Raw genomic sequence first — 17,549 nt, 5'->3', positions numbered from 1 at the left:
TTTTTAAATACAAATTTCCCAGACCAGCATTTAAAGCATTCCATAATCTGGTTCCCATCTACACTTCCAGATATTTTATTTTACTCTTCTTAATTTATTCTGTGCTTCAGCCAAAATGGATGAACTATTAACTATTATTATATTATAAATTATTCATTTAAAATAGTATTATAAATATTAAGCTTTAATTATTCCCAAACTCAACATTCCATTTCTGGTCCCTGGAAGTTCTCTCATACCTGGAATATTCTCCATCCCCAACTCCAACTTAAAATAGGATCCCTACCTTCCTTTGAGGCTTATCTCGGGTGTCAATTACTACATGGAAAGGTTTCCTTGTCCCCCTACATAGTTGTGGTTTATCCAAAATCAAATTATTTTCATATTTACGTAGCTATATACATCTTATATTCCTTAAAGGATCCTTGAAGTCAAGGTGCTCCATTTTTCGTCTTTGTGTTCCTAGTGTTTTCTAAGCTTTAAATAAATGTTTTGATTTGAACTGCCCAGGAAGATTCCCTGAAAACCCATACCAGACTCTGGTCCTCAGGATCTCTACCTAAATGTTAAAAGACCTTTCACCTCACAAATGCTAAAACTGACTCATCTGCCAGAAGCATCCTCTGGACTGGGCAGGAAAAATGTTTTACCAGGAATGGAAGTCAAGACTTTTAGACAAGCTCGGTCGTGCAGTAGATAAAGGGAAGTCATAAAGTCAGGAAGACCTGAGTTCAAATCTGATCTTAGATACTTACTAGCTGTGTGCAACTAGCAAGTTGCTAAATATCTGTGTGCTCATCTGTAAAATGGAGATCATAATAGGGTTGTTGCACCAATTAAATGAGATAACATTTGAAAAGCACTTAGCCCAGTGCCTGGCACATAATAGCCACTTAAATGTTTGTTCTCATGCTTCTTTCTCCTAGAACATATTTCAAAGTCTGTTAGAATTTTTCCCCCTGAAAATCTGGACATTTGCCCTTTTCTAGTCCTGTGTTATGCCCGTTTTTCTCCATAATCTTTCAAAAGTCAATTCAACAATTCTTTCAGTAATCAAAAATGTACTTTCATCTGTGATAAGTGACTTGAATTCATCAAGGACAATGAGACACTCTCTTACCACCTCCTTACTTATCATTTTTCTTTAGTCATTCTTTTCTTCTTCAGCCATTTCCTAGGCAAATGTCATTCTTTTTGCCAGGGAAAACAGAAACAATATAAGAAGTGGACCACCTCCCTTTTGTCATTGGACATTGTTCCACACACCTCCCAGAGCCTCAGCTCATTCTGAGCTATGGAATATATGCTATTTTTACAAGATTACATCATGCTGAGGCAGTTAAGTGACTCAGAGAGCCAGTCCTAAAGATGGGAGATCCTGAGTTCAAATTTGTCCTCATGCACTTCCCAGTTTTGTAACCAGGGGCAAGTTAATTAACCCCAATTATCTTTCTCTTACTACTATTCTAAAGTGACATCAATGTTTAGTATTAAAATTAGTTATATTCTGCTCCCATATTATTGATCTTCTATTATCTACCCTTGCTTCCAAATTCCATTCATATCTTTTTTTAAAAAATCTAAGTTGGCTGTTAAATTCCCTGGGTTTCTAAATGGATTTTTTTTTAGATAATCCTTACTTTTCTTCTTTGTTGGAATTACTTCCTTTCATGTTCACAGAATTTCATTGAGATCTTTACCTCTACCCCAAAGCTGATTTTTCCTGAAAAATATTAGACTATACCTTTTCTATGAATCCTTTGAAATCTGCTTTCCTAAAATCTAGCTACCTATCATAGTACCTGGCTTTTCCTTTCCTTTCCTTTCCAGACTCTAATATGGAATAGTTATTTCCACTCTCCCCTCTCAGAGTTCCTATCATTTCATTTCCACCTCCAAACAACCAGTATTTTTCTGTTCCTGAGAATCAGTTCTGGTATAGAATTTCTCTTTGTTAGTTCTTCCACCTTTTAAAGGCTGAAATGATCATTGTCAAGAAGTTATTAGTTTCTCTTTTTTTATGTGGCTGATCTCCAAAAGATGTCTGGATTATTAAATCTCCTATCACAATCAGATCAGGCCCCCGTGCCAGTGATAGATAAGAAAACTGACCAAGATGTTATAGCTAGCTAGAAGCAGAATGGACATAAGAACTCATGTCTAGGTCTACTGATTTCCAATCTACTCCTCTTTTCACGGGTAGGAATCCATGATCGATATCATTTAGACAAAAGTAAATCCATGTTCTTGCTTGGATTGTTCATGTAATATCAAGGGAAATAATATAGAACAAACACACTGTCAAAAAAAGAGATGATTTTATTATTTTGCCTGGATCAACTCCAAAGTCCCCCTCAAGTCTTCCTTTTATCTGCCAAAGTAATATGACCTTGGAGTACTTATAATAACAAATTGATTCAATTTAATGAGCTCCCATTTGGATATCTGGACTTATTTATTTTGATGTTCTATCGAGGTAGAGATATAGAACATTTCTTACATAAAGCAGAACCAAAAGAGAATCTTAAAAGATAATGAGCCTGGATGACCTAAAAGAAACTGTCTTCAGATTAAAATTGCTTATTAATATTGTGCATTTGGGCTATGCCATGAGTAATGACAATATTCCTAAAACCTTTCCTCCATTTTCCTCCTAGTTCATTATAATTGAATTTTGCATATACACATACATTGTACGAGAGCTAGACGTGTTTGAGGGGGGACTGGAGAGCTACATTGCTTCAGTTAATGAGACAGGAGTACTGACACCAGCTATTCTACGGATAAAGGAGCTGATTAACGTGGCAAAAGGTAAATCAGTCCCTGTATAGTTACTGTGCTATGGGTGGCTGAGATTGCAGTTCTATGAAAAGAAATGATCACAGCTCAGAGCTTATTTTGCAAATGGGTTCTTTCACCTAAATCAACTGACAAAACAAAACAAAATTGAGCAAAGCTTTTTAATAGAATAGTTTGGAAATAAGGCCAGCCTGCAAACATGGATTTTGAGGGAAAACAGAAATTAGGGAAATGGTGAAAATGGAATTTTGTCTTTTAAATTACTTTCTACTTGACTAATGATGGGATAAAACACTGCTGAATTTTTTTCATTTTCTTTTTTTCTTTTTATTTATTAATATTTCTCCTTTTAGTTTCCTTTTTACTTATCATCTCCTTAATACTTAAGATATATATGATAATTAAGGATCTATGATTTTGTCTAAGTAGACTTTCCCTCTCATTGCACCTCAGACCACGTCGTATATTAAATATAATCTTAATGAGTTGCTGTAGCCAAAGATAATTTATCTCTAAGTATCCTGCCTTTTGACCATGAGCCTCTCCAAATTTAGCTAAGCTGGTTCTTGTATTCAGAGCCTTTCTACTTTGGTATGAGCTATCAAGGTATTATAACCTTCAATATCCCATAGGGTGATCAAGAAATTTTAATTACTCCCACCTTCTTCTCCATCAAAATAGCTCTCCTACAAGGAGCTTGAAATTAACCACATTTTGCCCATGTTGTCAGAAATCAAATGAAGTGGAAACAGATGAGAACCAGCCATTTTTTTCCCTCCTTTGCTTTTGGCCATCTGCTTTTCATCCAGGAATATGCTGAAGCCCAGAAGTCTCATTGATAAAGCTTCAGTATGAACATTTTGTTATTGTTGTTATTCAGTCATTTATTCATATCTGACTCTTTGTGATCCCATGGACCAAAGCATGCCCAATCATTCCACCCTCCATTCTCCCTCCAAGTATGTCCACGTTCATGTTCCTTATTTCCATAACACAGTCTATCCATCTTACCCTCTTCTTCTTTGTCTTCAACCTTTCCCAACATGAAGGTCTTTCCCAATAATCCTGTCCTATTCTGTGGCCAAATCATTTAAACATAAGCATTTATACCTCCAAAAGCAGCAATGGCTACAAAATTGGACCTTGTTTTGTTGACTGTCTAGACTTAAGAAATAGATTAAGACTTAATATAGATTATTAATAGACTTAAAATAGATTATACTTAAAAGCATGTGAGTACATTTTCTTCCAGTGATCTCAGTTGTCAAACATTTACCAGCACATCCATGTTTTTTGTCCCTCTCCTTCCTTATCTTCCTCCTTCTTATTTTGCTTGAACAGGGAATCCAAGGCTATCCCAGTCTTCTGCAAGAGAACAAATTTAGCTACAAAAATGCCTTGCTTCTCCTTACTCTGTGATAACGGGACATAACTCCTGAAATTTAAATTTATTAAAAAAAAAGAAATTCTGAAAGTAAAAAACAGTATTTAATCCCCTTCCTTCTTTGTTTCTTATTTCACACATTAACTCACACAACTTGATTTAACTCTTTCATTTATCTTTTTCTCTCTTTTTTAAAAAAATAAACCCCTATCTTCTTAGAATTAAAACTAAGCATTGGATCTAAAACAGAAGAGTGATAAGAGCTAGGCAACTGGAGTTAAGGGACTTACTCCTGGTCCCACAGCTAGGAAGTATCTGAGGCCAAATTTGAACCCAGGACCTCCTGTCTCTTTGACTGGTTCTCTGACTGCTGAGATAGTCCTCTAGCTGTCCCATCCTAGTCTTTTGCTTTAAGCACTGAAGATTTCTCACCTTCCCACAACCAAAAGGAAATATTATGAGTTATAAATTATAAAAATGAGTTATAAATGAGTTATAAATAATTATGGATCTATTAAACATTAGAACAAGAAGAATCATCAAATCAAGCATATGTTTTAGAATTGATAGGAACGTTAAGGATCACCTAGTTTGACCATCTCAATTGACAGGTGAGGAAATGGAGGTCCAGAGAAGCTCATTTTCACAAGCTAATTAAAAACAAAGTTAGAATGACTCCAAGTCTAGTGCTCCACCTATGCCACACTTTCCTGATTTTGATGAAATGTTGGGACAATGATTCTTCTTTAATAACTGAAGATAAGAATCTTAAAGATTAATGAAAATGGTAAATGGCAGTTTAGCTTTTCAAAATGTTTTTTTCTATTCTTATTTTATTTTTTCCATTCTTATTTTAGAATGAAAATTAGGAGAGAAAGAAGAATCCTAAAAGTAACTATAGATAAAAAGACAACATAGAGAGAGGCCTCCTAAAAGGCCTTAGCAGAAAACTTTACTACCAGAAAATCATGATTCATGCTAAATTAATTAGATTCTTTCCAAGTCTTTTGCATACCGGGTAGTATAATGCATAGGATAATTCAGGTTTTAAAGAGCACACTTAGTATTTGAACTGGGTATTGTATTGTATGGAGAGAATATTAAGATGCCCTTTTTTGTTCTTATAGGTGTTTGGACTCTGACCATTTTTTCTGCCTCTCTCACTTGCATAAGCTATTTATTTCACATTTTAGCCTGCTACAGGTAAGAATATTGAACAAATAAGTGTGCCACCCAATACCCTTCCCTGTGCTCCCACACAGTTAACAGATTCTGCTAATTCACTCTCTTTTACATCCTTAGCCAAACATTCATGAACCCGTTCTGGTAAAGAGAAATGAAATCTGATCAGATCAAAGGGAAATATCAGCTCCAAAATAAGAGTAATCACTTATCTGAGCAGTGTTTGTTCAGAGTTTTAATGATAATGAAAAAGAATAGAGAAACCTGGGAATCAAGGAGGACAGGGTCAAAGGGTCATAAGATCTGTTCTGGGCATGTTGGATTTGAGAGAACTATGGGACATCCTGACCACGTCTAGCAGGGAGCTGGCGATGTGGAACTGGAGCTCAGGAGAGAGATGAGGGCTGCGCAAATACATCCTGGAATCCTCTGAATGAAATGATTGAATCCATGGGAATTAGTAATATTACCAAGAGAGTGTAGATTGAGAAAAGGATCGGTGTCCTAGTGGAGACCTGAGTACTTGCAAACTGGCAAATTAATAAAATTCAAGCTAAAATCTTCAAAACTTGCTAGACTCGAGAGTTTATTGAGGTTTTGCCCACAGTGGTCAAGACCTGCATCTTAGTATTCAGTTACACATACATGCACATGCACACACACACACACATGCTTGCATTATGCATTATGTGCATGCACATGTGCTCAGGATGGGAGTTGAAAGCAACAAGCATTTACATAAGACCTACCATGTGATGTTAAGCACTTTCCAAATATCATCTGATCCTCCAAACAACCTAGTGAGATAGGTACTGCTATTATCCCTATTTCACAGATGAAGAAACTAAGGCAAACAGAAATTAAGCAACTTGCTCAGTGTCACACAGTTACTAAATGTCTGAGGACAGACTCCAGGCCAGTGCTCTGAGCATTGGTCCATCTAGTTGCCTCTGTGCCATCAAGCTAAGGGGGGGGGGGGGGGAGGCAGAGAGAGAGAAACAGAGAGAGACAGAGACAGAGAGACAGAGAAAGAGCAGAGACAGAGACAGAGAGCAGAGACAGAGAGAAAGAGGGGGAAGAGAGAGAGAGAGAGAGAGAGAGAGAGAGAGAGAGAGAGAGAGAGAGAGAGAGAGAGAGAGAGAGAGAGAGAGAGAGAGAGAGAGAGAGAGAGAGAGAGAGAGGAAGAGAGAGACAGAGACAGAGAGACAGAGACAGAGAGACAGAGAAAGAGCAGAGACAGAGAGACAGAGAGAAAGAGAGGAAGAGAGAGAGATAGAGAGAGGGGGGAGGGAGAGAGAGAGAGAGAGAGAGAGAGAGAGCAGAGACAGAGAGAGAGAGAGAAAGAGAGAGACAGAGAGGCAGAGAGAGGGGGAGGGAGAGAGAGAGAGAGAGAGAGGAAGAGAGAGACAGAGACAGAGAGACAGAGAGAGACAAAGAGAGAGGAAGAGAGAGAGAGAGGAAGAGAGAGACAGGAGACAGAGAGACAGAGGAAGAGCAGAGACAGAGAGAGAGACAGAGAGAAAGAGAGGAAGAGAGAGAGACAGAGAGAGGGGGGAGGAAGAGAGAGAGACAGAGAGAGAGAGAGAGAGAGAGAGAGAGAGAGAGAGACAGAGAGAGAGAGAGAGAGAGAGAGAGAGAGAGAGAGCAGAGACAGAGAGAGAGGAAGAGAGAGACAGAGAGAGAGGAAGAGAGAGACAGAGACAGGGAGATGGAGAAAGAACAGAGACAGAGACAGAGAGCAGAGACAGAGAGAGAGACAGAGAAAGAGAAGAAGAGAGAGACAGAGACAGAGAGAGGGGGAGGGAGAGAGAGAGAGATGAAGAGAGAGAGAGAGAGATGAAGAGAGAGAGAGAGAGAGAGAGAGATTATTTTGCACTGAACAGTATGATCTATGGTTAACCATACTGTAAAAGGCCCATGGGGATCATCTTTCCCTTCCACCTTTTAATTACATCAAAAATTGGTTAGCATGAATCTCTAGGAGAGGCAGCTAGTAGTTCAGTGGCTAGAGAGCCAGACCTGGAGATGAGAGGTGCCAGGCATGGTGCTAAGCACTGGGGACACAAATAGAGGTGAGCAGGAGAGTTCCGACTGGTTATATTATTAGAGTAGGGATCATCTACATCTGCCAGAGAGGTGTGTTTGGGGCAGGGATGCCAGTGAGGATGGTGGACTCCTAAATTGATACATAGGTAGGTCCTTAGGAGGAAGGGGAGTGCTGATTTAATTCTCACTGAGTTAGAGCTGAGAAGGAGTGAGAGATGGTAAGTGAAAGTTGGTGTGCATGGTGATGAGAAGGAGTGGTGTGGCAGGACTGAGGTAAGACACAGTATGTTGAAAACCCCCTAATCAAAGCCCAGATAGAACTGGCACCTCACAGATTGGGAAGGACCTTGTTTAGGTGGTATCTGAGATGTGAAATGAAGAGAAAATGGGGTAGAAGTCAGAGAGGACTGAACTCTAGGCATGGAGGAGAGCCCCCATCAAAGCATTGAGGCAGGGCATGAAAAGTCACATGCAGAGAACAGCAAGCAGGCCAGGCTGGCAAGAATAGAAACCCAAGAAGGAACAAAGCCAGTCTATAAAGATGGGTTGGCGCTAGATTTTAGAGGGCTTTCTGCCAAACAGAAGATTTTATGTTTTATCCTAGCAGGAATAGGAAGACACTAGTTGAAGAGTGACATGGCCAGATCTGTGCTTTAGAAATATCACTTTAGTAGCATTTAGAAATATTGGTTTCAATGAGGATTGGAGAGGAAAGAAGCTGGAGGCAGGGAGTTCAAGTAGGATGCTATGGCAGCAGTCATAGGCAAGAGATGATGAGGATTTGAATCAGGGTAGTAGTTATGTGAGTCGAGAGGAGGCAGATATAAAAGAAGTTGTGAAAGTAAGCTTGGCACTTCCTTTGATGTGGCCAGCAAAAGGGAGTGAAGAGCTGAAGATGATTCCAAGATGGCGAACCTTGGTAACTAGATGGATGCTAGAGGTATCCTCAACAGAAATAAGGAAATGAACAAAAGTTTGAAAGGTCATGAGTTTTGTTTTGAGCGTGTAGAGTTGAGGATATGCTTGGGACATTCTAATTATATCTAGCAGGCATTTGGTGACATGGTACTGGAGAGAGATAATGGCTGCATGCATACATCTGGGAATTCTCTGAAATGAACTGATAATATTACTAAGAGAGTGTAGATTGGGAAAAGAAGATCTAGGAGAGAGCACTAGGGTATGCCTTGAATATGGTAGATGCCTAATGGTCTAGCAATGATCAAGCGGAGAGGAGAACGTATCTGAGAGTAGACAGTAAGTAATGGTGTTAAATGATGCAGAGATGTCAAGAAAGATGAAGACTAAGAAAGGGTTATTGGATTTAGCCTCAAAGAGATTGTTGGTAAGCTCAGAGGTAGCAGTTTCAGCTGAGTGATAAGGATGGACCTAGATTAAAAGTGACTGAGAATTGAAGAGGTGGTAACAAGTATAGATGACTTTTTCTTAGGAATTTGTCTTTGAAATGGGAGAAAAGAAAAGTTGAAAGCATTTCAAGTTCAAAGAGAAATTTTTCTTCAAGGATGGAAAAGGATGTCCATAGTGGTAGGTGACAGAGAAGGAGTGAGAGGATAGAGATTGAAGAGAACTTAGAAAGAGGAGATGGCCAAAAAAGAAAGTTTCTGAAAGAGTTTTAATGCCCCAGTAGTGGATCAGTTTTTTTGCAAAGTGTCATGTATTGCTGAGAAAAAGGTTTACTCCTTTCTAAAATGTTTCACAACCAAATGTAGGAAAGCAGAAATATTAAATGTATCCTTTTTAGACCATAATGCAATTCAAATTATATTGAATAAGGGGTTCTAAAAGTATGAATTAAAAATTAATGGAAAACTAACCTAATCCAAGAATAAGTGAGTCAAATCATAGAATCACTCATAGAAACAATAAAAATATTTTCATCAAAGAGAATGATAACAATGAGACAATATTTCAAAATTTGCAGAATGTAGTCAAAGCAATTCTTAGGAGGAAATGTATAACTCAAAACACATTTATCAATAAAAGAGAAAAAATGCAGATCAGTGAATTGGGCATGCGACTAAAAAAAACTAGAAAAAAAATGCAAAATCTCCAATTAAACACCAAAATGAAAATCAAAGGAGAAATTAACAAGATTGAAAGTAAGGAAATTATTGAAACAATAAATAAAACTAGAAGTTGGTTTCATCAAAAAATACACAGAATAAAATAGATAAAACATTGGATAATTTGATTTTAAAAAAGAAAGAAAATCAAGATACCAGTATTAAAAATGAAAAGGGTGAATGCACCATCAATGAAGATGAAATTAAAGCAATTGTTAGGAGTTGTTTAGCCAAATTATTTGCCAGCAAAGCTGACAATCTAAGTAAAATGAATAAGTAAAATAAACCCACATAAGTCATCAGCATTTCTATACACTACCAATCAAACCCAGCAAGATGAGATAGAAAGAGAAATTCCATTTAAAATAACTATTGACAATATGAAATACTTGGGAGTCTACCCGCCAAGACAAACCCAGAGATTATATGAACCCAATACTTACTTTTCACACAAATAAAGATGACTCTAAAAAATCAGAGAAAAATGTTTCTTTAAAGTTAACTTGCTATATATGGTGTTATAAATCTGTAATAAATTATAATAAATAAATCATGATAAAAACTCATTAAGGAAGGTAGGAGAATGGCCTGCACTGTTGATATCCATGATTAATGTGGGGGAAAAGTGATATAATGAGGACATTAATCTTGGAGGAAAGCCTAAGTAATGATGTCAGATGATATCTAAAAGTGGCAATGTTGAGTCACAGGCAATGAGAAAATGAATGGCAAAAGTTTCTAGGGATGGGATGCCCTCAGAAGAAAAGGTAGTTTTTAGATAATTCAAGGAAGAGAGGATGTAAGGAGAAAAGAGATGATGGAGAAGTTTTCTTTATAACAAAGCAGGAGTTCCAATGAGCATGGAAGAAAAGATTAGTAGTAATGGAAAGAGGGATGGCTAGGGCATGGGATGGGATAGGACTGTCAAGTATGAAGTGGAGTCCTTTGGGGAGAAATGTGCTAAAGACTGTACAACAATTAAAATATAGCATATATCAAGCCTGGGGAGCTATATATCACAAGATCAAGAATAACTATATCCTAAATACCACCTTCTTAGTTCTTTCTTATCCTCAGTCATATTGTTCCAGAGGTCAAAGGATGCTGATAGTTGAATCCCACAGGGCCAAGACTATAATGAAGTTAAGTTACCTTTAAGTCTCACAACAACTGTATGAGATGAAACTAATGATAATGGTTAGGCATTTAGCCAGTGGATAGAAGGTCTCACCTAAAATCAGGAAAACCTAATTTTAAATTGCACATCAGAGACCTATTGGCTGTATGACCCTGGAAAAATCACTTAAACTGCCTGTGCCTCAGTTTTATAATTTATAAAATGGGAATAATAATAGCACCTACCTCACAGGGTTGTTGGATCTGATAAAATTATATTTGTAAAATGCTTTGCAAATCTTAAAATGTTATTAAAATTCTAGTTATTATTATTATACTTACAGAGGGTCAGGGTAGCTAACTGACTTTCTTAAGCCTCATAATCAGAGTGCCAGAATCTAGTTCTCTTTCTACCATACTATATATTATCTCTAAAAATGCCAAATATTATAACCATTTGCATGTTTTTTTTCTTATCAAAGTAAACCATATTTCTCATTCTATTTAATAGTAATTTTCTACTTCCATCTAGAAAACATATAAAAAGGCTATGGACAGGAGAGAAAAGCTTTATTCCTGTGAAGTTTCACAATCCTTCCTCTTCTAATAGTGTGGTAAGTTCCTGGTAGTTACTTGTCTCAGTTCTTTATTTAAATAAATTACAAGACCAAATCTAATTACACTTGAAGAAAAGCACAAAGCACATGGACCCAGCCATTCTGCTCCATCAGTGATGGCAAAAATTTTAGAGACCATATACAGTACCCCCGCCCCCTGCCCCAAGACCAAGGGTTGCCCCACCCCCTACCATAGAGGAGGGAGAAGGAGAGGAGAGAAAGTAATCATTTCCACTGGGCTGCTGGTCAGAAGGATGGAGAAGCATAGTGGAGAAGGGGAAGGGAGCAGCTCTACCTGAGCCCCTCTGCCTTTCTAGTAAATAACTAGTGGGCAACAATGTGAGGTCTCTGTGTGCCATCTTTGACATGAGTGCCATAGGTTCACCATCATAGTGCTATATCATACTTCCTAGCTACTCTACAAATCCATAGATCCATAGACATAATTATCAACCAGGATGATACTGAAATGCTTAGAAGGCTGATGTCACTGTGCTAAGCACCAAGGATACAAAAAGATACAAAAGACAGTCTCTGCCCTCTAGTAGCTTACAGTCTAATGGAGGAGACAGCATACAAAAGGAAGCAGAAAGGGAGGGAAGGGAGAAAGTATTCAGATGTATAAAGAAACCTAATCATAAAAAGGATTCTCTAAATCCATTGTGTCTAAAGAACTTAGCTCCATAGTAACACAAGAGGGATTTGCAAATTGAATAATCAAGTATCAAGTTTGGAGCTGGACCCCTGGATGAACTCATAATAGCTCATGTTTCTTTTTTTATTATTTCAAGATATTTTATTTTCCCAATAATTTTCAACATACATTTTCTGAAATTATAAAATCCAAAATATAAGATGCTTCCTCCTTTCCCTCCCTGCCTCTCGGATATGGTAAGCATTTTCATCTGAGTTATACACATCTGAGTTATACACATATTATCATGTAAAACATACTTCCATATTGGTCATTGTTGTAGGAGAAAACTCACATAAAACCAAAACCCCAAAGTAAAACCATAAATAAACTAAATTGAAAATTGTATGCTTTAATCTGCATCTAAATACCAACAATTCTTTCCCTGGAGGTGGATAGCATTTTTTGTCATAAGTCCTTCACAATTGTACTCTAGTGCATTGTATTGCTGAGAGTAATCACTCACATTTCTATAACACTTAATAAATTGCATTATTCACCAGAACTTATGAGATGAGTACAGTAAGTAATAATACCCCATTCAACAGATGAGAAGGATAGAGATTGTTAGATTATTTTTGTTTATCTTTTGTTTTTGAAGAGTACCGATGACCTCATGGGATACAGAGATGAATGAAGGTTAATTGACTTCTCCACGTCATGCGTCCCCAAAGTGGCAGAACTAGTCATTGAATCCAGTTCTACTAATCTTAAATCAAGCTCTTTCAAATGTACTATATGATCTCCAAGTCTGGAGATTGGAGGAGTTCAATTTGGGGTACATAGAGAAAAAAGCAGAGGGCCAAGATTAGAGTCTTCAATGATGCCCAAGACATATTCTCTACCTTCAAAGAGGAAAAGTCATTTTGAAAAAGGAGGGATGGGGTCAGAAATGTTATTATACTACTGTTCAGAGTCAGCTTGGTGAGTATTTAGATCACTGAAAATCAGGAAGTGTCAGAGGGAAGAGAGGCCAGACTGTTGCTGATTTCTGAGCACCATGGGAAGTTATTCTTTATCCTCTCAGATTCATTCATTCATTCATTTATTCAATAAATATTTATTGAGTACCTGCTAAACACTTTTAGAAATGCATAGATGCATAAGACATATTCTCTGCCTTCAAAGAGCTCGTCATCTAGTAGAGTGCATAAAAGAATGACAATAACTGGTATAAGACAGAAAATGTTAGGTGCCATAAGACAATTACCAAGAACTATGGAGTTTCCTTTGGAGTTCATTTCACCTAGTAGAAGAGGTCACATCTGATAGGCATAAGAAGAGGGTAATATTTTGGTGGAAATAGGGGAAAAGTCATTATAGCCAAAGGAAGAGATAAAGAAGATTAAAAGAACTCACATACACAAGTAAAAGTTGATATGCACTTAATTCATATTAATTCATTCAATTTTTTTATTGATAGGGCAGTTTTAAGAGGGCTATTCAATTTTTGTTAAGTACCATGAGTTTTATTCAATAAGGACAGAGACAGCATAGATAGTTCCTTTTAATATTTCATTCAATTTCATGAATATTTGCTTAGTACTAATTATATGTTCAGAAATATAGAGCTTTGCATTTTATCAAGAATAAGATCAGGTCTTTGTAATTAAAGGAAAATAGAGAGCTGGAATCATTTTATTGAGGATTTTCAGGTAATTAAAATTTCTTCAAGAAACATAACATCATTTGTACATAAGCAATCTGTAAAGATATTCAAAGGCTGAGTTTCTTGCCAGAACTATCCATAGTTACCTGAATTTACACCATACTAATTATAGTATATTGTATTTATGTAACAATTAAAATATATTCTCATTTATACTCATAATGGCCTTGTACGATAGATAGGTAAAGTTTCAGCTTCATTTTATAGATAAGGAAACTGAAGCTAAGTGATTTGGCCACGGTCACATATAAGTAGCAGCTGAATAAATATCTTCTGATTTTGAATGGCACATTTTCTCCTGGCTTATTTTTTTTAATCTCCTTATTTGTGGTCAGACTTGCCAAATGTGTAATAATCTTGAATATAAGCACAGTCCCTTAAACTATGGGGAACTGCATTTTTTTCATAAACAATTTGATTGACAGAGAAGTCCTTTTATATACATTTGCAGAAACGTTTATTATCTAGAGAACGATAATTTGTAACATTCTTAACCCAATAAACTGACTTTCTTGTTTTTGCTTCAGGTGGCCATAGCAAGATACTCAGGTTGGCAAATAGCATATATTCTGTGGGGTAAGTGTTCTACCCTTATCTATATAAATTAATATATTTTTTCTTATTTTATTCCATTCATATATTAATTTTAAAATTGCTTTGTTTCTAATTGAAAACAAGGTTAAAGGGATTGGCAATTAGTCCTCCATTACTCTTTCCACCTACTCAGCCCTATCCCCCACCTCCCTTACCAATAACTTCCTGCTTCCCTAAATCTTGCCATTCAATTCTCACTCTGGGCATAACACAATTCTCTCTGATTTCATCTGTTTCAGATTTATCCCTTCCCATGCGTTATCGATCCCTCTTTCCATTAGAACTAACTAACCTTTTCTTCCATGCTGTTTGGAACTCCTGTTTTGTTGTAAAGAAAACTTCTCCATCATCTCTTTACTTCTTGCATTACTTCTTGAATGAACTAAAAACTGTCTTTTCTTCTGAGGGCATCCCTAGAAACTTTTGCCATTCATTTTCTCATTCCCTTGACTCAACATTGTCACTTTTAGATATAATCTGACATCATTACTTAGCCTTTCCTCCAAGATTAATATCCTCATTATATCACTCCCCCCCCATAATAATCATAGACATCAACAGTCCAGATCATTCTCCTACCTTCCTCAATGAGTTTTTATCCTGTTTCATAGTCTTCTTTCCTGCAACCACAGTTCCTCAACCTTCTTAATTATTATTTCTGTCTTCACTCTGCTTTACCTACCCATTGGATTAGCAAGCAATCCTTTGAGCATCACTTTCTTAGGATTGCTCTACTATGAAAATTTTGAACTCTAGAATTCAATTCTGTCTTTCTACCTCTCCCAGTTCTTTACTGTCTATTTTACCTATTCTTTGCCTTCATCATGACCTCTTGTCCTTTGACTCTTTTGTAATCTTTCAGTCCATTACCTGTACTGCTACTTCATTTGACTCCTATCTAGACTTGACTCCATGATCAACCATTGGGTATTTATTAGGTAGTTATTGGCAATCATCCTAGAATTCTTTACCACTATTTATCCTAAACTCTGAATATAATACACACCATCCATCTTTTTTCCTACTGTCTCCAGGACATGAAGCATTACTCTTCCCTCTGACTTCAGACTATTCTGAGTTAGTCCACTAGGAATACATACTAAACCACCTCAGCTGAACCCTCTCTGATACATGACAATCAAGTTATATATCTGCTATTGACTCTTTCTCTATCACCTTCCCTATAGTGGTTATTCCAAAATTTCTTCAATCTCATCAATTCAATCCTTTTCCATGCTCTTTATGCTTTTAAAAGATGGTACCAACTCCTGAGAAGATTGAGGTTTTCTAATATGTCGTCCCTCAGTTTCCCTCAAAATTTGTGTGACTGTACACATCTCCTCTTTTTCTTCTAACTTGGTTCAAGAGATTACTTTTATTTGGGAAAAGGCTAACTCTTCAGGTTGTGCTCTTAATTCCACTAGTATTGTTTTCATATCAATTAGACTGTTTGTTCCTTGAAGACAGGAACTGTCTATTGCCTCTTTTTGAATTCTCAGCACTTAGAACAATGTCATAGTAGGTGCTTAATAATGATTGATTGATTGATATCCTCAAGCATGGTACCTTACAACATAAATGCTCATTGAATTTAATTTATTATTTTTCACTTTGACTTTCTGAGAAATATGCCTTTTCTCCTCAGGTTACCTCATCATCCATGTGGTCCAATGTCTCTTTGGTGTCATGATCATGTATGGCTTGGTTTTGCCAGTAATTCACAATCAAGGACTAGAAATGCTGAAAGGTTTGGGCATTGGAATGTAAGTTACTAAGGTATCTTCCTAACACATTATATGGCATAAGTGATTTCATTTTTACATTCTTTCTTTTGAAGTACTTCCCTTTCTTCCTAATTTTCACCTAAGCATATTGAACTTAGCTCTAATTCAGTAATTACAAGGATAAAATAAAATCTGGAAATTTGTCATCATTTTCCGAATCCCCTTATTTCTCAAGATTTACAGAATTAGCAATATTTTCATTTTATATGACCAATACATTTCTAAGACCCTTCACCTATGTTGAAAATCACACATAATAGTAAACCCTATTATTTTTTTAATTTAATGTATTTATTTAGAATATTTTTCCATGGTTACATGATTCATGATTTTTCACAATCCTCTTCCCTCCCCAGTCCCAGAGCTGACAAGCTATTCCATTGGGTTATACATGTATCATTGTTCAAAACCTATTTCCATGTTATTCATATGTGTAGTAGAGTGATCTTTCAACATCGAATCATATCCTAATCATATCCCTGTGATCAATCATATATTTTTCTTCTGCATTTCTGCTCCCACAGTTCTTTCTCTGGATGTGAGTAGCGTTCTTTCTCATAAGTCCCTCAGGGTTGTCCTGGGTCATTACATTGCCGATTCAATAATGTATCAGTCTCTGTGTACAATGTTCTCCTGGTTCTGCTCCTCTCACTCTGCATCACTTCCTGGAGGTTGTTCCAGTCCCTGTGGAATTCCTCCACTTCATTACTCCTTTGAGCACAATAGTATTCCATCACCAACATATACCACAATGTGTTCAGCCATTCTCCAATTGATGGGCATCCCCTCATTTTCCAGTTTTTTGCTACCACAAAGAGCGCAGCTATGAATATTCTTGTACATGTCTTTTTCCTTATCATCTCTTTGGCTGTGCTATGGCTGGATCAAAGGGTAGACATTCTTTTAAAGCCCTTTGGGCATAGTTCCAAATTGCCCTCCAGAATGGTTGGATCAATTCATAACTCCACCAGCAATGCATTAATGTCCCAATTTTGCCCCATCCCTTCCAACATTTATTACTTTCCTTTGCTGCCACATTGGCCAATCCTCTAGGTGTGAGGTGGTACCTCAGAGTTTAAACCCTCTTATTTAATAAGTGTTTCTTACAGAAAATATGCAGGCACTTAATGATTTTCTTAGGCTTATCAGAGCTACCATCACTGCTCTTATATTTGAGACCATTATTAATAACTAAATGGAATTAATGAAACAAAGAGAAGCACTACTCTTAGTACTTGTTACAAGCAAGAACTCTAGATAAAGACTGATAGAGGAGCTGGTATTTGATGAAAAACAATGTAATAACTTGCACAAATGCATCTCCAAGTGAGAATGAATATGCCAGTTGGGAAAATGGCACAGATTTTGTGTAATTAAGATATTTTATTTTATGGATTTTTCCATCTTTTTATTGAAAATCAATTTACATGCATTGAGTTCACATAAAGTGAGGTCCTACTATATGTCTTTCCTTTGGTTGATTTTAGTGAGTGAGGTATGATGGATTTTCTGTAATGGAACTATTTTTGTCCATAAGATATCATCATCCTCATAGCTAACATATAAATTTAGCACCTACT

General features: G+C 36.8%; 1 protein-coding gene across 1 annotated transcript in view; it reads left to right on the top strand.

The window, feature by feature from the left end:
* Window positions 1-17,549, top strand: part of LOC100019688 (stimulated by retinoic acid gene 6 protein-like) — a 79,001-nt gene that overhangs the window by 47,693 nt on the left and 13,759 nt on the right. The window contains exons 10-14 of the mRNA XM_056806692.1: window positions 2,658-2,811; window positions 5,311-5,386; window positions 11,144-11,225; window positions 14,119-14,167; window positions 15,831-15,948. Coding sequence (XP_056662670.1) covers window positions 2,658-2,811; window positions 5,311-5,386; window positions 11,144-11,225; window positions 14,119-14,167; window positions 15,831-15,948 — 479 coding nt within the window. The remainder of the gene's footprint in view (window positions 1-2,657; window positions 2,812-5,310; window positions 5,387-11,143; window positions 11,226-14,118; window positions 14,168-15,830; window positions 15,949-17,549) is intronic.

The sequence above is a fragment of the Monodelphis domestica genome, chromosome 7 (genome assembly GCF_027887165.1).
Source record: "Monodelphis domestica isolate mMonDom1 chromosome 7, mMonDom1.pri, whole genome shotgun sequence".
NCBI lineage: Eukaryota > Metazoa > Chordata > Mammalia > Didelphimorphia > Didelphidae > Monodelphis > Monodelphis domestica.
Note: the sequence above shows the minus strand (reverse complement) of the source record. Positions and strands in the feature narration are given on the sequence as shown.